Below are 23,546 nucleotides of genomic sequence, written 5' to 3'. Positions count from 1 at the left end.
GATAGATAGATGATAGATAGATAGATAGATAGATAGATAGATAGATAGGCCCATAAATAGATGGATAGATGGATAGATAGATAGATAGATAGGCCCATAAATAGATGGATAGATTGATAGATAGATGATAGATGGATGGATAGATATTAGGTAAATAAATATTAGGTAGATAGATAGATGATAGATAGATAGATAGATAGGCCCATAAATAGATGGATAGATAGATAGATGATAGATAGATAGAGATAGATAGGCCCATAAATACCTGCCATCTTCTTCAGCCCCAAAATCCGCCCCCCTGTGCCATAATAGTCTTAAAGTCATAGAGCTGTTCGGAGCAGAAGTGCCATTTTCTGCACCGTGTATGACTTTAAAGAGACCAATTAGAAAATGCTGTATTAGATACCGCTTCTCATTGAGTGAAACACAGCCAGCCCCGTATCCGAGAGATGGTTGGTTCCAACATCACAGGGCAATATTTTTATAAAGTATAGTGTTGCCACTGGGGGGGGCTATTGCATTACAGTTTTTGGATGATAGTTCTATACCCGAGCAAACATGGCTACCCGAAGTACATTAAACATTTGCAGCCAATAAGAATACAGGATAGGCTACATATTATAGAGCTTATTTACCTTATACAGAGGCCTGAATGTCTCCAACTCTGTTCCCAGTGCAGTTGGCCAATTAACTTATCAGTGTACTCCAATGTCCCCCTTGCTCTCTGTGGCTCATAGAGTACAACCCCCCCCCCTCCTCTGCTTATCTCTGGAGGGAAAAGAATGTGAGCCTAAATGCAACGTTTATCTGAACTGTTAGGTCCCTCAGCGGTCACTTCAGATTCCGGCGCCCTACCGAGCCCCCGCCACTCCTGTGCCTTCTGAATAAATAGCCACTTGCAGTCAGGAGACCTGGCATTGAGTCAAAGATTCATAATATATATATGTGCTGTTTGCAGCAGCTACAGGGTTAAAAAAATCTGCCAGGACTCCGTATTTTTTTTGCACATATTTTCAGGCCCCTATCTGTCAGTATTAAACTGCTATAGCATTGCAGCAAAGGGCTCTGTATGCAGAAGGCTTGGGACTGATTAGGGCCACTACATGGGGTATTAAACCCCAAATCACCCCCCTGCAGCTATATCTGATCAGATACAGAACTTTTTTTTTTTCATTAAAAAAATTAGGTTTTCCTTCCCCTTTAATAGGAGACCGTTGCAGCAGCATGTCTGAACCCTGTCTTTAGAAAATCTTCCAAAGTGTTAAATTAAAGGGGCAGTTCACCCACACAGAGAAAATATTTTCATAAAGTACATAATAAATAATGACTTTCTTTTGATTGCTTTCCATTTTTATTTTTAAAAGGTGAGTTTGAAGAATGTGTTCCCAGCAGCAACTGAGCCACTTCACCGACTCCCCGACCCTACTGAGCATGCTCCCTGGGTTTTCCTATCGTCTGTTGCTGAGCAACCATTACAATTTGATACATTAAATGTTCCCAGTTTTCTGAGACATGTGTCACCTAGCGTATCCGACAGTAATGGCTGCTGCTATTTCATTTTTGCAATTTAATATTGGGGGGTCATAAAAGACATAAAGAAGTTAGAATTCAAGGGGGAAAGTCATTACTTGTGCCTTACTATTTTTATTTTATATGTTTTGTTAAAGTTAAGTGCCCCTTTAAATACTGTCTCAGGAGCCAAGGATGGGTCAATACCTTTTCTGGTGGGTGCATTGCCCAGTTTGCATTTCTATTTCTATATCAAGTTTTCCTGCAGATTTGGAAACCTTTCGGTTGCTAAGTAGATGCCATGCCTAATGGGCTGGGTCATTCAGATGCCCCTTGGCAAGTCAGTTGCACTAGAAACCTAGGGCATCGGCACAATTCAGACCATAAGCACAATCTGCTCCTGCCAAGTCAAGTTTAGGTGGCCATAGACTGGCTGATCCTATACAGTATCTGACCAATCAGCCTGTGGGACAAACAGCTATATATATATATATATATATATACAGTTTATACAGTATGGCCACCTTTCCATTATTCTATTAACTTGGGCCAACAGCCCAAACCTGGCCTGGACTGGGCTTCAAAATAGGCCCTGGCCCAAACAGCCCCCCACCAGCCAACTAAATAATGATTGTCTGTGGCATCTTACAGCAGCCCCTCTGGAATTTGTCAGAACCCACAGATCCGGGCCTGGCCCAAAACATAAGATCTACAGGAAATGTAACTATGGTTCCTCATTACTTCCGAATCCACCTGTGCACCATGCGCCGGCCAACACTGCCCACTGGCAGAGGCATTTTCCCTACCTGCCCCATCGATGAGCTCACCAATACCAGTAGTATGCAGTTATGGGTCACGATCAGGTAATATCTGGCCAGTATACAGGTAATGATGATTATGTTGGTGCTGTGTGGGCACCTTTATACTCCAGCATGACCCTGATCTGCCGAAAGCACCACCAAATTGGAACTGTCCCCTCTATATAGTGACGCCCCGGGTGGGAAGCAAGAAGAACCTCATTTTAAACAATGCAGGCAGGTCCACTATCAGGGAGGGAGAGGGGGTACTCTTGTGCCGGGCCCCGTGAAAATCTGCTTCGGAATGGGGCCCGGGCTCGCCATGAAAGTTACGTAAATTGCTTACGTTACTCATAAGGTTACGTTAAAACTTACGCAATTAAAGTAACTTTCACTAAAGGTTGCCTAGAAACTTAAGAAACTGACATAACTTGGCTAGAAACTTGGGTAACTTGCAGGGGCAAACACCCCTCACCCCCAATGAATTAAACAAATTAAGGTAAATTCCACTGCCCCCAATGAACTGACTGACTTATTAGCACATTAATTATTTATTGTAACTATTTATATGAACTGCTTATTATAGTGAAACATCAACTGTTCATTCAGGAAGCTGTTTACTAATTTTATTAGTGTTTCCTACATGAAGTTTCCAGCAGGGGAATGACTGGTTATTGGGCCCCACAGCAACATCATTGGGCCCCTACGCTTACACAACTTACGTAACTTGTTAAGCTACTTTAAAAAAAAACTTCACTGCCTCCCCCCAATTAAAATACTGACTTATTAGCACATTAATTATTTTTACTATTTTTATGAACTTATACTGACTAGTTATTGGGCCCCACACCAAGATCATTGGGCCCTTAAACTTGTGCAGTTTACATAACTAATGCAGGTAGGTGGGAAGGGGTTAAAATTAGGGCAAACTCCACTGACCCCCTATAAACAGAGTGACTTATTAACACATCAGTCATTGGAACTCTATATATGAACTGCTTATTATAGAGTAACATAGCTGTTTATATTGTACACGCAAGGGGCATGGCCAAAATGCTGGTATTGCACATTTGTGTTCATGGGGGCCCCATACTGTATAAATGACCTGTGCGGGGCCCAGAGTTTCTGATGGCAGCCATGAATGAAGGGGGGCCATCGCTGACCCTCTTCCAGGTGGAGTATGGGGGCTATCTGCCCTGACTCCGTCCCCAATAGGTCAATTGTAAGCTCTTTTGGGCAGGGCTCTCTTCACCTCCTGTATCAGTTATTGGTTGCTTTATATGTTACTCTGTATGTCCAATGTATGAAACCCACTTATTGTACAGCGCTGCGGGATATGTTGGCACTTTATAAATAAATGTTAATAATAATAATAATAATAATAATAGATGGCACTGGTGGGGGAGGAGGTCACAAAGTTTAACCCTTTAATGGCACAAACAATAGAGGCTGCTGGGGGGAGCAGTAATTGGGCTGGACGTATTGATGATATAGTGTTGCAGGCTGTAGCTCAAGGTATAATTGGTGCCGGGACTAATTAACTTTATGAGACCATCTAATTACTTTTTTAAGCATCTGCCATATTTTTCTGCGTGCCATTAATTTATTTCATAGCGACTGCAGATAGCGTGGCTCAGTGCAACAGCAGGAAGCCCACAATGGACCCGCCCCTCCCTCATTTTTCCCCAATATCATCAATATTTTGCTCATTTCAGAACGACATTGACGGATTGAGCTGCAAAGGGAAAACGGGAGCAGGAAGCTTCGGGCATGTAGTGCTGCACCTCCAACTCCAGGTTATTATAGGGAGGGGGGGCTTTAATTATGGACTATCCGGCCAAGAGTCTGGAGGTAATGTGCCCCCCGTCATTATTACATTAAAAAGTATCAAATCAAGTAAATGTAAAGGGAATATAAACCTAAAAATTAAAGTTTAGCAACTTTCACTTATACATTAATTATGCATTCTCAATGGTTGTAAAATTATTTGTAAATGTAACTGCTATTGAAAGCATTATCTGCCCGACCCTTGCTATTCTCTGCACTGTTGGTACCGACTACTGAAACAATGGAGCAAACCCCAGCCGAACTGTTATGGCACTTTCTTATTATCCTTCCTTTTTCTGAGCCCTGCCAATAACACTGGCACTGTCCTTTGGGGGTCACTCACTTCAGTGTCCTTTGGGGGTCACTCACTTCAGTGTCCTTTGGGGGGGGCACTCACTTCAGTGTCCTTTGGTGGGGGGGTCACTCACTTCAGTGTCCTTTGGTGGGGGGCACTCACTTCAGTGTCCTTTGGTGGTCACTCACTTCAGTGTCCTTTGGGGGGGGCACTCACTTCAGTGTCCTTTGGTGGGGGGGTCACTCACTTCAGTGTCCTTTGGTGGTCACTCACTTCAGTGTCCTTTGGGGGGGGCACTCACTTCAGTGTCCTTTGGTGGGGGGCACTCACTTCAGTGTCCTTTGGTGGTCACTCACTTCAGTGTCCTTTGGGGGGGGCACTCACTTCAGTGTCCTTTGGTGGGGGGGTCACTCACTTCAGTGTCCTTTGGTGGTCACTCACTTCAGTGTCCTTTGGTGGGGGGCACTCACTTCAGTTTTCGTTTGGGGGGCACTCACTTCAGTGTCCTTTGGTGGGGGGGGTCACTCACGTTAGTGTCCTTTGGGGGGGGCACTCACTTCAGTGTCCTTTGGTGGGGGGCACTCACTTCAGTTTCCTTTGGGGGGCACTCACTTCAGTGTCCTTTGGTGGGGGGCACTCACTTCAGTGTCCTTTGGTGGGGGGGCACTCACTTCAGTGTCCTTTGGTGGGGGGCACTCACTTCAGTGTCCTTTGTGGGTCACTCAGTGTTGTTTGGGGGGCACTCACTTCAGTGTCCTTTGGTGGGGGGGCACTCACTTCAGTTTCCTTTGGTGGGGGGCACTCACTTCAGTGTCCTTTGTGGGTCACTCAGTGTTGTTTGGGGGGCACTCACTTCAGTGTCCTTTGGTGGGGGGGCACTCACTTCAGTGTCCTTTGGTGGGGGGCACTCACTTCAGTGTCCTTTGTGGGTCACTCAGTGTTGTTTGGGGGGCACTCACTTCAGTGTCCTTTGGTGGGGGGGCACTCACTTCAGTTTCCTTTGGGGGGCACTCACTTCAGTGTCCTTTGGGGAGGGCACTCACTTCAGTGTCCTTTGGGGGGGGCACTCACTTCAGTGTCCTTTGGGGGGGGCACTCACTTCAGTGTCCTTTGGGGGGGGCACTCACTTCAGTGTCCTTTGGTGGCGGGCACTCACTTCAGTGTCCTTTGGTGGGGGGCACTCACTTCAGTGTCCTTTGTGGGTCACTCAGTGTTGTTTGGGGGGCACTCACTTCAGTGTCCTTTGGTGGGGGGGCACTCACTTCAGTTTCCTTTGGGGGGCACTCACTTCAGTGTCCTTTGGTGGGGGGGCACTCACTTCAGTTTCCTTTGGGGGGCACTCACTTCAGTGTCCTTTGGGGGGCACTCACTTCAGTGTCCTTTGGGGGTCACTCACTTCAGTGTCGTTTGGGGGGCACTCAATTCAGGGGGGCACTCACTCAGTGTCTGTACCTGACGGTGCCAGAGGCCGCCATAGGCCATTCCCATTGATATATACAGTAAGGGAGGCCTGGGAGCCCTGTGGCTGATGAAAGTGATTTGATGTCCCCCAAACAGAGCGTGCGTAGGCCAAGGTATCATGGAGTGAATAAGGAGCCATCGTGCTGTACATCCCCACAAGATGGATGAGCAGTGAGTCATATTTATGTAGAAAGGCTCCCACCTACACGTTCCTCTGGATTTATACAAGAAAAGGCTTTTCACCCCCCCCCCCATCTCTGCTTTGTCAAACCATGTTCTGTGCTTGTGACAAATGAGGCTCAGCACTGCGCCTCTCCCACCGCCACGCGCTTCAAAGTCGCACACGCAAAAGTGAGAATTCCGCTCATCTGCTTGTATAAAAATATACAGTCAGCACCGGAGCAAAGCTGAAATTCCACTTATTTCCATGGCAACCGGTCTTCCATGCCTTCAGAATCAGATGGCAAAAAGAACAGGCAACTTTATCCTTTGGGAACTTATTGGTACAATAACCTTCCAAATGGGGGGGGAGGGTAGGTGGCAAATAATTTACTAATATTATTTACTAACATCTTTGCTCATTTGCACTAGTGGCATTGACAGAATGTATCAATTGCAGATGCATCAACAACAAAATGGGCATCAAGCAGGGCATGGACATACACTTATATATATATATATCTCTCAATTTTATAACTGCAAAAAAAAAAAAAAATAAAGTTTGGCATTTTGTGCATGCAAAGTTGTGTGATTTTGCGCAGATCTCTGCTATCAGTCAATGAGGCTCACAGATTCTATGGTAACAGTGCCCTCTAGTGGCTAATCTGGGAATGGCCTTGCTGTACTCCCCAAACATTGTCCTGCAATGGATTGACTGAACAAATAAAGTTTAGATTTAGTAAAAATGAGAATTTTTGTTGGAAAACAGAAAAACAGAAACAGTGTGTTGACAATGCAACCTGTAAAAATATTAAAAGGACAACTAAAACATTTTCACTTTACAGGACTGCTCACATGCAGGTTCGTCCCATGGTTTTAAGCCTAAACTGATCCTGACAGTTAAGTTCTTATGATTCTGAGACTATTTGCACTTGGTTTTTTTTATTGTGTGTGTGTTTTGTTTTTTTTAATTATTTTGCCTTTTATGCAGCAGCTCAGCGGTTTGGAGTTTTCATCAGCTATATGGTTGCTGGGGTCAAAGTTACCCTAGCAACCAAGCAGTGGTGTGATTGTGAGATTTGAATAGGAATAGTGGGGGTCTGAATAGAAAGATAAGTAATAAAAAGCAACAATAACAATAAAATGGGGGCCTCACAGAGCAATAGTTTATTGGCTGCCGGGGTCAGTGACCCCCTAGAAGGAATAAAAAATGAAGACAAATGTAAAAGTTGCTAAGATCTGCTCATTCTATAACATACCAAAAGTGAACTACCCTTTTAACTCTCTTACAATCACTAAGTAAAAGTTAATAGATCCCCCCCCCCCATTGCAGCATTATTGGTCTAAATTTTCTGCCATAAAACGCAGACTACATGAAAGCAAGTATCAATTGGCAGCTAGCAAGTTGGTGAGTTTGGCACCACCTAGGGGCAAATATCAGCACTGCACAGATTTCTCAGCACAACAGACTAATCTGATCTATATCCCTCTGTCTTTCCCCTCCAGCCCAAAGGCATATAAGGGGTCAGGAACACAAAACTGGACCTCCAAATAGGTCCCGACATCTTTGTGCCCCCAGCTGGGCTTCAGGGATATAAGCCTTATGGCCACACATCTCCCCCTAGATTAGTGTAATGCCTGACGCCTATTGCACCAAATCCAATAAGTGCTAAAAAAGTGAAAAAGTTCCAGAGTAAAAAATATACATAAATAAATACAGGGGTGTAACTACAGAGGAAGCAGATCCTGCCATTGGGGGGGGGGGGGGGATTTAGGGGGCCCGGTAAGGCCCTAAAAAATAATGATTAGTTTTAATATATCTTGGTAGAATGGGTCAACTTACCAATGGTTTGGGGGCCCTAAATTGAATTTACTGTGGGGCCCAGTAACATCTAGTTACGGCAGATTCCATACAGATACAAGATCCCTGTTCTATGGAGCTTACAGTCTAGTCCAGAACCCCCAGCACCTCAGCCTTGAAACGTATACTTTTGTCTAGAGGTTTCGCTGGGGCAGAGATGCCTTTAGTGCCCTAAGGGGCAGGGGCAGCAGGGCAAGATTGGGTACATAGGGAAGGCTTTGCGCTGAACTTTACTAAGGTATATTTCCCCTTTAAAAAGGAGAAACAACCTGCCTTTAATGAGAGAGAAAGTCTGTGGGAAGCGGCCTTGCAGCTCGGTTACATTCGGCGCCTTTGTGCCTCTCGCAGATTCAAAGAGATTCAAGCGTTTGACTCATCCCCCCCCCCCCCACGCATAAGCTTCGTGCGTCTCCCATTCCCCCCCAGCGTCACGCCACTGCCACTGACAGGTGATTAAACGCTTTATCAAACCATCAGCGAGATCCGCACCGAGGACATCTTGTCTCTTTAGCAATCAATTGTCTCGCTTCCCACGGGTCTTTACCCGCCGTTACATAACGAGAAGTTCGTTAATTGTTACACTCGTGTGATTAATGTCTCGCTTTCCATTATATCCTGTGCCTCGTGCTGGGGGCGTTATGTTTATATTAGGGATGCGCCAATCCATCATGGATTCGGTCCCATTCCAGGCTCTTTTTTTGAAGGATTTGGTGTCGAACGAATCCACGGTCCCGGCCGAACCAAATCCGGATTAGCACTCGGAAAGGGTTAAATGGTCAGGGCATAGCATATACTAATTAGGATTCAAATTCAGTTCGGGATTGGGCAGAATCCATCAAGGGTGGGTTTGGGGGTTTGGCCGAACCCAAAAAAGTGGGTTCGGTGCTTCCCTAGTTTACATAGACCGGAGTTCTACAGTGCCTCATCCAATCAGATGTCGGTAGGGTGTCTGACCATGATGAAAGAAGAAGCCCGATCATTTGTGTTTCTTACCCTTTAATCCCATTGATAGCCCTGCCCCCAAAAGGGGACCCAGGTTATTAGCCTTACAGACCCCTACCAACCAATGCACCCTGCTGCTCCCCAAACTCCACTGAAAGCCCTGTCTACGAATGGGACCTCAGTATGCAGCCCCACAATTATGGGGTACAGGGGGTTCTGTGGTCATGGGCCCCATACAGAGGAGGCCCGAAAGTAAAAAAGCTTGATTTGCAGTTTGTGGAAGGGTGTGACGAGTGGGTGGGGTTAGGGAAGACCATGGCCAGAGTTTATATGACTGGGAGTGGCCAGGATGGATCAGGGGTGGAGTCTGGTAGGATTGGATAATGGCTGGGTGGTTATGTTGCTATGCATGGAAGGGGCATAGCTTTACTTTTTGGCCGCCCCCCCCTACCAGGGTGGCCTGAGACATACAAAACAGGGCCACCATCAGTAATCACAGGACCCAATATTACTAAATTACAAGGGCCCTCCCGTAATGAGCCCTACAATCCTGCACAGTGGTCCCTGCCAACTAAGTAAAACTGAGGCCAAAATAAAAAATAAACAACTTATTTGTCCCTGACCACTCCCTAATCCACCTGGCCACTCCCCCTTACAGCCAAATTCCACCCATGATCCACCTAAACTCCAGTGTAAGCCTAATCCCATTGCAGTCCATTAATGGAACCTTTGCATTCAGGGCTGCCATCGATTTGGGGGTGCCGGGGGTAATGTAGTCAGGGGCAGAGATGGGCCCCAAGATGGAACAGTTTAGTTTGCAAAATGGGTGGGGCTTGTGATGAGTGGGCGAGGCTTGGGATAGCATGGGCAGGGACTTGATTGGGGGAACAACTGAAAGGGCAAGGTGGCATCTTAGCCAATAGTCATGGATAAGGCTTTTACTCCACTAAATCAAAATACACAACTTTATCTCACACTGGGACACTATAAGGCACATCTCCGATCCCCCTGATCCAGTTCTATCATTGTTATTTGCCCCCTTCATGGTCTGTTATCCGGGACAGCACCACCTACATCAGCACTAATGGATTTCTTATTTCAGAATATTGAGGGGGGAATGATTCCTGTTTCCATAGATACAAACAGCGGGTCATTTGACTTTAGTTGCAGATTCTGCCTTGCACTAAACTGCCACTGTCTCTTTCTTATCAGCTCAGTGAGGGCATCAGAGACCCCCATTACTTTGCCAGTACAGAGAGATGTATTCCCCAGCACTAAGTGCAATTCAGCAGGAACAGCCCCCTTATGTCTGCTCATGCCCAGTACAGAGAGATGTATTCCCCAGCACTAAGTGCAATTCAGCAGGATTCAGCAGGAACAGCCCCCTTATGTCTGCTCATGCCCAGAACAGAAAGATGTATTCCCCAGCACTAAGTGCAATTCAGCAGGAACAGCCCCCTTATGTCTGCTCATGCCCAGTACAGAGAGATGTATTCCCCAGCACTAAGTGCAATTCAGCAGGAACAGCTCCCTTATGTCTGCTCATGCCCAGAACAGAGAGATGTATTCCCCAGCACTAAGTGCAATTCAGCAGGAACAGCCCCCTTATGTCTGCTCATGCCCAGTACAGAGAGATGTATTCCCCAGCACTAAGTGCAATTCAGCAGGAACAGCCCCCTTATGTCTGCTCATGCCCAGTACAGAGAGATGTATTCCCCAGCACTAAGTGCAATTCAGCAGGAACAGCCCCCTTATGTCTGTTAATGCACAGAACAGAAAGATGTATTCCCCAGCACTAAGTGCAATTCAGCAGGAACAGCCCCCTTATGTCTGCTCATGCCCAGAACAGAGAGATGTATTCCCCAGCACTAAGTGCAATTTAGCAGGAACAGCCTCCTTATGTCTGCTCATGCCCAGTACAGAGAGATGTATTCCCCAGCACTAAGTGCAATTCAGCAGGAACAGCTCCCTTATGTCTGCTCATGCCCAGAACAAAGAGATGTATTCCCCAGCACTAAGTGCAATTCAGCAAGAACAGCCCCCTTATGTCTGCTCATGCCCAGAACAGAGAGATGTATTCCCCAGCACTAAGTGCAATTCAGCAGGAACAGCCCCCTTATGTCTGCTCATGCCCAGAACAGAGAGATGTATTCCCCAGCACTAAGTGCAATTCAGCAGGAACAGCCCCCTTATGTCTGCTCATGCCCAGTACAGAGAGATGTATTCCCCAGCACTAAGTGCAATTCAGCAGGAACAGCCCCCTTATGCTCATACCCAGTACAGAGACTGATAATAGATGCCAACACCAGCTCAGGGATTTCCCTGTACAAAGGCCAAGTTAGCAGGAGCATTTCAGGGAAAATGAGGCCTTCAGGCCTGGTACCTGTATTTTGATTATTATATGAATATGATCCGCATGCACTGACCCACTTACAGCTTGTCCCTAATATGCTGGTAATAAAGTCCCCTGCAAAACAGACTATAGCTGCTTTATGAGAAAGGGAAGAGGTCTAGCACCCATTCCTAGGTGAGAACCCATTGCTCAATTCCATGTCAGAACCCATTGCCCAATTATAAAAAATAATGTACCCCCTACTGTAAATGATAAGGATATTAGAAGTCACTGAGGGGTTCTGTGCCCATATAAAGGCACAAGGCTGCAGGCTGAGTTATACAGGGAACTCTGAGTATCACTCATGTATTATAAGGGATAATGTACCCCCTACTGTAAATGATAAGGATATTAGCAGTCACTGAGGGGTTCTGTGACCATATAAAGGCACAAGGCTGCAGGCTGAGTTATACAGGGAACTCTGAGTATCACTCATGTATTATATGCCTAAAATATGGCAACAGATTATTTTGTGGACTAAACATTCCTTCTTTGCCTGTGTGAAGAATGAGTGGGAGCTGCCATATTGCTTCATATAAAGGGACCAGGTGTTATATAAAAGCAGGTGGTCTAGATGTGCCAAGAGAACACCTGCAAAGAATGGTTGACCCAGAAGTGCTTTTCCCTCTCTTAACAAGTTTCAAGTTTCAAGTTTTATTGTCATATACAAATAACAATGAAGCATCATTACTGTAATGAAATTTTTTTGACCCGTGTTCCTCCCAACTTTACATAGACAAAAAAAAAAAAAAAAAAAATACAAATATTAAATATAATAAAAGTGTGCAATAAAGGTACAAGTATTTACAATAATAAAATGCAATGCAATATTTGAAATTGTGCAGTGAGGATTTAAAGTGGCTTTGCTTAAAGTGACACTGGGAAGAGTCCAGTAGTTATGGGGAGTGTGTGTTGGTTTGGGTAGAATGTCAGCAGTTCAGAAGCCTGATGGCTTGTGGGTAGAAACTGTCTCTGTATCTGCTGGTGCGGGTCTGGATGCTCCTGTACCGCCTGCCTGATGGTAGGAGCGTGAAAAGTCTGTGGCTGGGGTGGCTGGGGTCAGAGAGGATCCGCTGCATCTTCCTCCTACAGCGCTGTCTGTACAGGTCCTGCATGGCCGGCAGTTCAGTCCTGGTGATGCGCTGTGCTGATCTCACCACCCTCTGCAGAGCTTTGCACTCCAAAGCATTACAGCTGCCATACCAGGTGGTGATACAGCCGGACAGAATACTCTCAATGGTGCATCAATAGAAGTTTGTGAGTATTCTGGAGTCCATGCCGAACCTTCGCAGGCGCCGCAGAAAGAAGAGCCGCTGTCTTGCAGCTTTTGTGATCACACCAACATGGTGAGACCAACTCAGATCCTCACTGATATTGATGCCAAGGAATCTGAAGCCGCTGACTCTCTCCACCTCTGCTCCCTTAATGTGAATGGGGGTATGGCCTCCTCCCTGCAGTCTCCTGTAATCCACAATGAGCTCCTTAGTTTTGCTGACGTTGAGCAGCAGGTTGTTGTCCCGGCACCATGATGTCAGGGCTCTCACCTCTGCCCTGTAAGCCAACTCATCTCCATTAGAAATGCAGCCGATGATGGTGGTGTCGTCTGCAAATTTGATGATAGTATTGGAGCTGTGTGTTGCTGTACAGTCGTGGGTGAACAGGGTGTACAGCAGGGGGCTGAGCACACATCCCTGGGGGGCACCGGTGCTAATTGTCAGTGTGGATGAGGTGATGTTGCCGATCCGAACCACCTGAGGTCTGTTTGTCAGGAAGTCCAGGATCCAGCTGCACAGGGAGGAACCGATGTTCAGGTCACGGAGTTTCATGACAAGTCTGGATGGTAAGATGGTGTTGAAAGAACATTGACCCAATCCCTATGATAAATCTTACTTGGTGGGTGTGGCCCTCCAACTCTCGGAGCTGGGGACAGCAGGGGGAGGTGCAAGCAAACATTTGCTGGAGCTGCCATAGAGCCCAAATCAGAATGAATCTAAAATTACTCATGGCCATCCTCCATTTTTCCGTACTTGGGCAGCCCAATACCTGGTGCCATGGGCACAGAGCATGCTCAGTGTGGTGCAGCGAATCTCAGGGATCGTAGCAAAATCCACAAAAGCTCAATAAGAAAGGGAGACTGTTGGATCAAACCCCGAACAAACAGGAGAGATCCTGTCTTCTCCTGCCACACAACTCTATAGAAACATTTCAACCCTCACATCTGCAGGGTCAGTTATCAATCAGCTCCAAGGCATGCTGAGGTCTGCACCGGTTTCTGTGCCGCCATGCAATGAGTATCTGAACTAGAAACTGGGCTCCTGGTGGGCCCACGGTACTTCAGTCTGTCACCATCAGCAACTGGTCAGATACAAATCGCTCGCCTGTAATAGGTCTAAAACTGGAACTTAAATACTGTTTCTGTGACATACTCCAACGCAAAACTACAGCTCCCAGCATCCCTTTAGCAGTGGGAGTTGTAGTTCTACAACGTGATTCATCTAAAGCTATTTACTGGGCATGGAGCATAAAGGAAAGGGCTCTGGATCTACTCCACATTGCGGGATTAATAGGTTCCAAGCCATTTCCTTTAGACACTGAGTCACCACTCCGAGCCTTATGGCACAGCCCAGGGAGCTGGCACAGCCAGAAATTTGTGCATTTGCTACAGACTTCACTGGCCAAAAAGAAACAAAGGGAAAAAGGAACAAAATTAGCCGAGGAGAGCTCCCCCCCCCCCCGCAGCTCACTTCTAAATGGGCTTAACCCCGCAGTGGCTGCCAGTAGCCATATATTATACAGGCCTCACCTCTGCGCGGAGGGGGGGGTGGTTAGGAATGGGAGGAGCAAGAGCTGGGTGGGCTGTTTGAACCAAGTGGTGGGGGGAAGGGCAAGGTGGGATAGTAGATAGGAAGCCGAGCCAAACAGTGCAGCCTAGGGTTCCTATACTACTGGGCCTGGCTCTGGGCACTCTATAGTGAAGGCACACCCTGTGACTGCTGTGGGGTGTCCCCATAAGGTATAGGGGACCCAGTGGGCCATTGACTGATAAGCAGTTTCATTATAAATTTATGAAAAATGTCTGCCCCCACCTTAAACTATGCCAATTTTGGGTCTGGGCACAGAGACTATTTTGCCCAATAGGGTTGCCACATGGCTGGTACAAATGATGCCTGCTGCCAGTGTTATTACCAGGAAAGAAAGACACAAATATAGGAACAGCAGTATGTTTTTCCCAAGGAATGCAGGGAGTTGTAGTGCAAGCACTGCCGGGCCCCTACAGACATCCTTGTTACAGATATTATTCCTGTCTGCTTTGAAACGACCTACAAAGAACTAGTTGTCTCATTTTTATAAAATAGGCCACCGCCGTCTGCTGCTTACAGAACAGTATAAGAGCAAATCCTCTGTTGTACCAGCTTCCACCAGCAGGTGGCGACATCCTATTTAACAACACTAATAAGCAATTGCCTTTTAGGCTGTAAAACATAATATCTGAGTATATTGAAACCTCAGTCTCCCAGTCTTGCGGTGGAACCCCCACTGGGCAACTATATTACCGTATTCTGTCAAACTCACTGCCTGCGTGGGTCTGTCGGATCCAAGTACTGAGTCAGAACTTCACAGTAAATGCAGACAAAGGCCCAAGGTTAACGGTGCTGTTTCCAGCAGCCTTGAGTGAGTGGCCTTGTCCCTTCCCATGGCAGATGTGCGGCCTATAGATATCAGCACAACCCACAGCCCCCCCCCTCCCCTCAGTGTTATATGGTTGCATCTGTCTCTGTGATACTGGTCCAGTCCAGATAAAGGAAACCTGAAAACCCTGGCCACCTTAAAGGGTTAATTCACCTTTACAGTATGATGCACTGTATTTTGCCAAGGGCCCTTCTGTATTTGGGGGCCCTTTCATTGCTCCCCTTAAACTAACCCTAAAGAAGTTCTGCAGCAGCTGCTATAGTTACAGCCCCCTCAGGGTCGGACTGAGGGTGCAGGACCCACCGTGGCTGCCACCACAGGGGGCCCCACACCCACCCCCAAGAGACCCCCGCCATGGTTCCCACTGCCACCCAACCCCCAAGCACCCATACTTAGGCGCATCAGGAGAGGGGGACCTGTGGGCCCCCGGAACTCCCAGGAAGGGATCGGTTCTGGGCCGGCGGGGCCCACTGGGTTTTTTCCCCCCACTGCTGGGGCAAGTGTCTCTACAATGCAGAGGCTTCACTGATATTCAGAAACCCAGCCCCCACCCCTACCCCCATCAAGTCATTGCACAGGAGAAATATATAAATAAATGGAGCTAATTAGTCAGCGCATTTGTTCCTTTCATTTAATTATCCATTTGCATGCTGTCATCATAGTCCCTTCCAAGTAAATGCTTTTCAAATTATAGGACAGGCCTCCCCCCCCCCATACACACACCTTTGGGGTGTGGGATTTACCAGGTATGGGGGTTTTTCTCTAGTTCAGAGCAACTTGCCTTAAAGGGGAAGTAAACCCAAATATAAGATTTTGCACAGTGAAAGTAAATGTCATTCTAAGCAACTATCCCAAATACAATTCAGTGACGGTATTTCTGCTGCTTCCTACAGAAGAGTTGGTACAAGAGGACAGATGAGGGGTGGGGGTACAGAGGGGGGTACAGCCGGCCTCTCTCCTACCTGCCTGAGGATGAAGCTGGTGGAAGTGGTGCTGCCGTCGGATCTCTTCAGCCTACTTCTTCTGGAAGTCGTCCCACGGGAAACCTGATCCAACAACACAGTGCGGGAATCAGAGGCAGCCGGCACTCTATGGCGCTGTGCCCAGTTAGTTAGTGGGAACCCACCGGCGCCCACAGCTCTGCCAGTCTCACCCCATGGCACCCAGGTCTCCCACCCAGCCCCAAGCTGAGGCTGATAATGGTCGATATCCAGGAACTTATTTAAGGGCTATCATTTGATTCTGGCACAGAGTGGGAACCATTTAGCCCAAAATAATTAAATGAACCAATTAGGTACCAAAATAACTTCATAATTCCCTTTATCCAGGACACTGCCTACATGCAGGGCTGCCATCAGGGGGGGGGGGGGGGGAGAGAATTTTAGGCCTGGGGGGGGGCTAGGACAGCAATGCTTCTTTTTAAGCAGGGGCCCTCCATCGCCTGGGCATACAAGGCAATATCTGGGTGCCCCCATCACTAGCACTGGTTACAGAAGGGGAGCTGAGCATTTAGTTGCACGGGGCACCAAGCTCTCAGATGGCAGCCCTGTCTCCACCCCCCCCCCCCCCCCCATAGCAATATCTTCAGATCTACCCCAGAGCCTAAGTATTGCTATTTATATAGTTCCCCTATATGTAACTGTATGTATAGGTTTCCCTGTATCCCAGATATCACTATACTCAAGGCCCCCCCAGTATCCCAGGTATCCCTATATTCAGGGTCCCCCAATATCCCAGGTATCACTATTTGCATGGTCCCTCAATATCCCAGGTATCACTACATGCAGGGCCCCCAATATCCCAGGTATCACTCTATGTATGGTCCCCCCCAATATCCCAGGTATCACTCTATGTATGGTCCCCCCCAATATCCCAGGTATCACTCTATGTATGGTTCCCCCAATATCCCAGGTATCACTCTATGTATGGTTCCCCCAATATCCCAGGTATCACTCTATGTATGGTTCCCCCAATATCCCAGGTATCACTCTATGTATGGTTCCCCCAATATCCCAGGTATCACTCTATGTATGGTCCCCCCCAATATCCCAGGTATCACTCTATGTATGGTTCCCCCAATATCCCAGGTATCACTCTATGTATGGTTCCCCCAATATCCCAGGTATCACTCTATGTATGGTTCCCCCAATATCCCAGGTATCACTCTATGTATGGTCCCCCCAATATCCCAGGTATCACTCTATGTATGGTCCCCCCAATATCCCAGGTATCACTCTATGTATGGTCCCCCCAATATCCCAGGTATCACTCTATGTATGGTCCCCCCAATATCCCAGGTATCCCTCTATGTATGGTCCCCCCAATATCCCAGGTATCACTCTATGTATGGTCCCCCAATATCCCAGGTATCACTCTATGTATGGTCCCCCCAATATCCCAGGTATCACTCTATGTATGGTTCCCCAGTATCCCAGGTATCACTCTATGTATGGTCCCCCCAATATCCCAGGTATCACTCTATGTATGGTCCCCCCAGTATCCCAGGTATCACTCTATGTATGGTTCCCCCAGTATCCCAGGTATCACTCTATATATGGTCCCCCCAGTATCCCAGGTATCACTCTATGTATGGTCCCCCCAGTATCCCAGGTATCACTCTATGTATGCTTCCCCCAGTATCCCAGGTATCACTCTATGTATGGTTCCCCCAGTATCCCAGGTATCACTCTATGTATGGTCCCCCCAGTATCCCAGGTATCACTCTATGTAAGGTTCCCCCAGTATCCCAGGTATCACTCTATGTATGGTTCCCCCAGTATCCCAGGTATCACTCTATGTATGGTTCCCCAGTATCCCAGGTATCACTCTATGTATGCTTCCCCCAGTATCCCAGGTATCACTCTATGTATGGTTCCCCCAGTATCCCAGGTATCACTCTATGTATGGTCCCCCCAGTATCCCAGGTATCACTCTATGTAAGGTTCCCCCAGTATCCCAGGTATCACTCTATGTATGGTTCCCCCAGTATCCCAGGTATCACTCTATGTATGGTTCCCCAGTATCCCAGGTATCACTCTATGTATGGTTCCCCAGTATCCCAGGTATCACTCTATGTATGGTTCCCCAGTATCCCAGGTATCACTCTATGTATGGTTCCCCCAATATCCCAGGTATCACTCTATGTATGGTCCCCCAATATCCCAGGTATCACTCTATGTATGGTCCCCCCAGTATCCCAGCATGAGGTGCCAGGGTAAGGGTACCCATGCTGGGTGGGTATAGAGGATTAGGTGCCAGGGTAAGGGTGCCCATGCTGGGTGGGTATAGAGGATGAGGTGCCAAGGTAAGGGTGGTCATGCTGCGTGGGTATAGAGGATTAGGTGCCAGGGTAAGGGTGCCCATGCTGGGTGGGTGTAGAGGATGAGGTGCCAGGGTAAGGGTACCCATGCTGGGTGGGTGTAGAGGATGAGGTGCCAGGGTAAGGGTGCCCATGCTGGGTGGGTATAGAGGATGAGGTGCCACGGTAAGGGTGCCCATGCTGGGTGGGTGTAGAGGTGCCAGGGTAAGGGTGCCCATGCTGGGTGGGTGTAGAGGATGAGGTGCCAGGGTAAGGGTGCCCATGCCAGGTGGGTATAGAGGATGAGGTGCCAGGGTAAGGGTGCCCATGCTGGGTGGGTATAGAGGATGAGGTGCCAGGGTAAGGGTGCCCATGCTGGGTGGGTATAGAGGATGAGGTGCCAGGGTAAGGGTGCCCATGCTGAGTGGGTGTAGAGGTGCTATAGAGGGTAATGGTGCCCATGCTGGGTGGGTGTAGGGGTGCCAGGGTAAGGGTGCCTGTGCTGGGTGGGTATAGAGGATGAGGTGCCAGGGTAAGGGTGCCCATGCCAGGTGGGTATAGAGGATGAGGTGCCAGGGTAAGGGTGCCCATGCCAGGTGGGTATAGAGGATGAGGTGCCAGGGTAAGGGTGCCCATGCCAGGTGGGTATAGAGGATGAGGTGCCAGGGTAAGGGTGCCCATGCCAGGTGGGTATAGAGGATGAGGTGCCAGGGTAAGGGTGCCCATGCCAGGTGGGTATAGAGGATGAGGTGCCAGGGTAAGGGTGCCCATGCCAGGTGGGTATAGAGGATGACGTGCCAGAGTAAGGGTGCCCATGCCGGGTGGGTATAGAGGATGAGGTGCCAGGGTAAGGGTGCCCATGCTGGGTGGGTATAGAGGATGAGGTGCCAGGGTAAGGGTGCCCATGCTGGGTGGGTGTAGAGGTGCCAGGGTAAGGGTGCCCATGCTGGGTGGGTGTAGAGGTGCCAGGGTAAGGGTGCCCATGCTGGGTGGGTGTAGAGGTGCTATAGAGGGTAAGGGTGCCCATGCCAAGGGAGTCCCTCAGCCCCTGAGTAGTACCTGGAAGATCGGTGTGTGCAGCGCCTCGGAGATGCCGTTCTTGGGGTAGGAATTCCTGGACATGTCTCTGTAGGGGCCGCTGAATATTACTCGCCTGGAGCAGCCCCCAAACCCCGCAGCATCAGCAGCTCCTTCCCGGCACTAGCTCCTCAGCATCCCGGCCGGCAGCAGCCTCTGCCCGACCCCTCAGTACTAGAGATATGGTCCGGCTGCCCCTGTGCTTCCTTCCCATCAGCAGCTCCGCAGCCCGGGGCTCCTTCCCTAGCAGCCCCCCATTCTCACATCACTTATGGGGGAGTTGGCAGCCTGTGACCTGCGGCAGCTCTCAAGGTCTTCCAGGAACAGTCCCTGCCCCGCCGCTCTTATACCGAGCCGAGCGCTCCCCGGCTCCTGATTGGCTGCCGCCTCCCCCCCCCTGCCGCACGGATGGGAGCACCCAGGGCTGGACCCGGGGAGGCACCCACTGCTCTTTTAGGGGGAACAAGATTCCCTTGTCATCCTCTCTGTAGTGTCACCCCCTGATTCTGTGAGGGGGAGGGGTGCACCCCGATATCCATTTCCTGGTAGCACCCTGAATTTAACCAGCGCCGTGCCAGAGGGAGAAACTAATAACCTGCTAATTCTGGGGGAGACCCCCACCCCTTTGGTATCCCCCGGTATCCTGCAAGCTTTCTCTGTTAGGGTGTGGGAATGTGTCCTACATGGGCAGTTGCACTGAGATTCCTCTATGCAGTTGGTCCTTTTAAAAAACTTCCACAAAATGGAAATTTCCTTCAGCAAAACAGGGACCCACCCAGTAGGTAAATAGGGTCACCTGATTTGTGTCACTTTGCTCCCTAACTTTAAAAAAAAAAAAGATAAATAATACAAGTATATATGGGAAAACCTGCCTTTTTAAAGTGTATAATCACTGCCCATGCCCTGTGCCCCCCTCCAGTTACTGGGATGGCTGATAATTCCCTCTGTGCCCAGTCCAGCTGGGAAGTCACTACAGAAATGGATTCAGAATGTCGCATTAACCCCTGACATGATATACATATGGGTGTGTTGAACTACAACTCCCAGCAGCCCCAAGAGATCCTAAAATTTATAGTTTAAGGATCAACTGCAGAAAATAAACCCGCCCCCCCCCCCTACATCCCAGTAGAAAGTAATGGTACAATCTCATACCATACAGAGCAGGGAGCAGGGGGTAGGGCAGACAGGTTCAGCCTGAATAGAATAGAAATGGGAGCCTCTGTCTATACTGTCCAATTGCATGCTGGGTATTGTAGTTTTATATTTATCCTAGCTGTAGGCTAATTGTTAGCGACAAACTACATTACCCATCATGCAGTGGGACAGGCATGCCAGGTTTACTAGGGGAAAAAAATGGCTATTTTCCAAACTACAAACCTGCCAAGGCTCCAAAAATAGCCCAAATCTGTGCCCTGGTGGGTTCGTACTTTGGAAACCCGCCTGGGTTTTAAATTAGTAGCCCAATTTGATGGTAAAACGGCCGACCTGGCAACCCTGTTGCAGGTGTTGATATGGGTGGGTCAGTTGTCCCTGGTGCAAATGAACCCCGCCCCCAACAGTCTGGTTTGAAAAACAGGCCACACCCCTGATGCACCCCAGCCACAAGCCTGATCACCTCAAAACCCACCCATTTCCCTATAAGCCCCACCCCTTCAAGACTATCCTGTGGAAATCAGGACCACTGGGAGAAATTGCTCGCTGCCCCCATGACCCCATCTCAGCATAGCATCCAGCTCTTGTAGCCCTGACTCCATTTTGCCTTACTATGCACATTATCACCAGAACTGGGCCAAGTCACCAGGGCCGGATTCTTATTGTGCGCCCCAAGGCCACTCGCCCCCCAGCATTCGCATCACCTATCTTACTGATTGGCTTACTCATTGGCTGGGGACCCGGATGGGCAGGAGATTTAAACAGCTTTCCCCAGTGCAGAGCCGGGCAGCGAGGGGCATGCCGCCCCCAGATCCTTAGCACCCTAGGCCTGGGCCTTTGTGGCCTGCTCACAAATCTGGGCCTGCAATTCACCCCCCACTTGCCCAGGAAATGATAAGAACATGGCAGATTCTCAGGAGCAGTGATTCGTGCAATCTCTTGGGGGGGCATTGCGCCTTCTGCCATTACTCCCTAGGAAAGTGCCCCTTTTGCTCACCCTACCTCCAGCCCTGATTATCACTCAGTTCCAGCCCTCTGTAGACACAGGTGTAAGCCCCCCCCCCCCCCAACCTTCTTGCACCCCCTGATACCTATTGTTAGATTGTCTTCATTAGCATCAGTTTAATACTTTTAGCTCAGATTTCTGAATAAGCCTTTCTTATTGTTATCCCTGCCCAAGGCTGCAAATCATTGAGGTGAGTGAGAGCAATGCTTATTTACAGCCCCACGGGAGAGGCTGCTGGCACGTGCCCGACTCTGGGCAGGGGCCCCATTAGAATATAATTTGTTGCTTAGTTGATTTTCGCCCCCACACAATTCTGTTGGCAAAGCCTGGGAATCATCCCTCGGGGCTGCAGCTCCTCGCTCTCCTTCCTCAGGGACTGCACGCCCACGAGCCAGCATGGAAGGGGTTAATGCCTTGCAATCCGGCCAATGAATTCTCCTGTTCTCATGTTGCTGATGCTGCTGATCAGATGCACCCAGTTTTGCTGGGAGACAGTGTGCCAATGGCAGCACCGACAGGGCTAGGATCACCCAAGTGCAATCTAGGGCGCTTACGCACGGGCATTTTCTTTCGTGACGTGCCTTTGAAGCGCAGGTTTGGGCGCACCTAAATGCACCAACTGACTAATTCCATTATAGCCTGCCTGATAGTTTCGTGTTATTGCATTTTTTTTGGCGAGCGTTCAGAAGCCAATAGAATAAAGAACTGTGCTTAACAACTGCCAAAAATATACTTGTGTGTTAAAAAAATGTATATAAATCTAATCTACAGTATGTGTTATTATTCACTCAGCACGCGTTTCGCCCATTTCAGTGTTTCTCAACCTTCCTAATGCCGCGACCCTTTAATACAGTTCCTCATGTTGTGGTGACCCCCAGTCATAAAATTATTCCTAAGACCAGGGATCCCCAACGTTTTTTACCCGTGAGCCACATTTAGGTGTAAAAACACTTGGGGAGCAACACAAGCATGAAACATGTACCTGGGGGTGCCAAATAAGGACTGTTATTGGCTATTTGGCAGCCCCTATGTGGACTGCCAGCCTATAGGAGACTCTGTTTGGCAGTACACCTGGTTTTATGCCTCCAAAACTTGCCCCCAAGCCAAGAATTCAAAAATAAGCACCTGCTTTGAGGTTACTGGGAGCAACATGCAAAGGGTTGGAGAGCAACATGTTACTCACGAGCCACTGGTTGGGGACCACTGCCTAAGACCATCGGAAATATGTGTTTTCCAATAGTCTTAGGCCACCCCTGTGAAAGGGTCTTTCGACCTCCATAGGGGTCCCGGACCCACAGGTTGAGAACCGCTGGCCCATGTGTCAGTGCCCTGAAAATCCAAACAGAACATTCTGCATAATAAAAGAAATCCTAACGAGCGCTTTCCAATATTTATCCATTGCGATTTATTGATTTTAAAGCTTGATTTCTTTCTCTGCACTGTTGGTTCTGACTGCATATAAAACATTTTGCTTTGTTCATCTTACAGACGAGAAAGTCCCAGGCACAGCAGTATAACACTTGAGGCCCAGGCCACACGAGCGCTGCAGAGAGCGCACACATTATACAGTTAGAAAATGGCTGGGGAAGGGGATTTCTGTGCAGTAGACCCCACAGCCCTGTCCCCCTGTCCCCCAGGGTCTGTTTCCATGCACCCCCTTACTGGCACGGCGAGGAGCTGACACAGCTTACCCACTAGTTATGGCATTGCACAGATGTATGCAAGGTATTATAGGAAACTAGGTAGGTTGCAGGAGCAGGAGAAAGGAGGGGGTGGGATTTCTTATGGGAGGGGGGGAGCAGGAGAAGGGAAGGGGAGAGGAAGATAGAAGCGCAGACTCGTGTCCCAAACCTGAAGGAGCCATAAGAGAGAAAGTCTGATACCAAAGAACATGTTTACAAAAAAGGAGACAAGAAATCCTGTGTTTCTTTTGATAGAGGACTCAGTGCAGCGTTTCTGTGAGTGCTTATGGCTGTATTTACATAGACCTTTCTGATAAAGCTTACTTAGTTTTTACCTTTCCTTCACCTTTAATAATGTACGAGGGACTGCCTCCACTGGAACTGAGCAACGGTGGTGT

The 23,546-nt window shown here is 48.4% G+C and overlaps 1 protein-coding gene across 1 annotated transcript in view; it reads right to left on the bottom strand.

Moving 5' to 3' along the window:
• Nucleotides 1-19,637, bottom strand: part of cacnb4 (calcium channel, voltage-dependent, beta 4 subunit) — an 80,508-nt gene extending 60,871 nt beyond the window's left edge. Inside the window, exons 1-2 of the mRNA XM_012970187.3 lie at nucleotides 19,291-19,637; nucleotides 15,896-15,979 (exon numbers count right to left, since the gene is read on the bottom strand). Of these exons, the coding sequence (XP_012825641.1) occupies nucleotides 15,896-15,979; nucleotides 19,291-19,353 (147 nt within the window). The 5' untranslated portion in view covers nucleotides 19,354-19,637. The remainder of the gene's footprint in view (nucleotides 1-15,895; nucleotides 15,980-19,290) is intronic.
• Between the last annotated feature and the right edge of the window lie 3,909 nt (nucleotides 19,638-23,546).

This window comes from Xenopus tropicalis, chromosome 9 (assembly GCF_000004195.4).
Source record: "Xenopus tropicalis strain Nigerian chromosome 9, UCB_Xtro_10.0, whole genome shotgun sequence".
Lineage (NCBI taxonomy): Eukaryota > Metazoa > Chordata > Amphibia > Anura > Pipidae > Xenopus > Xenopus tropicalis.
The sequence above is the reverse complement of the archived record's forward strand: the minus strand, read 5'-3'. Positions and strand labels throughout refer to the sequence as shown.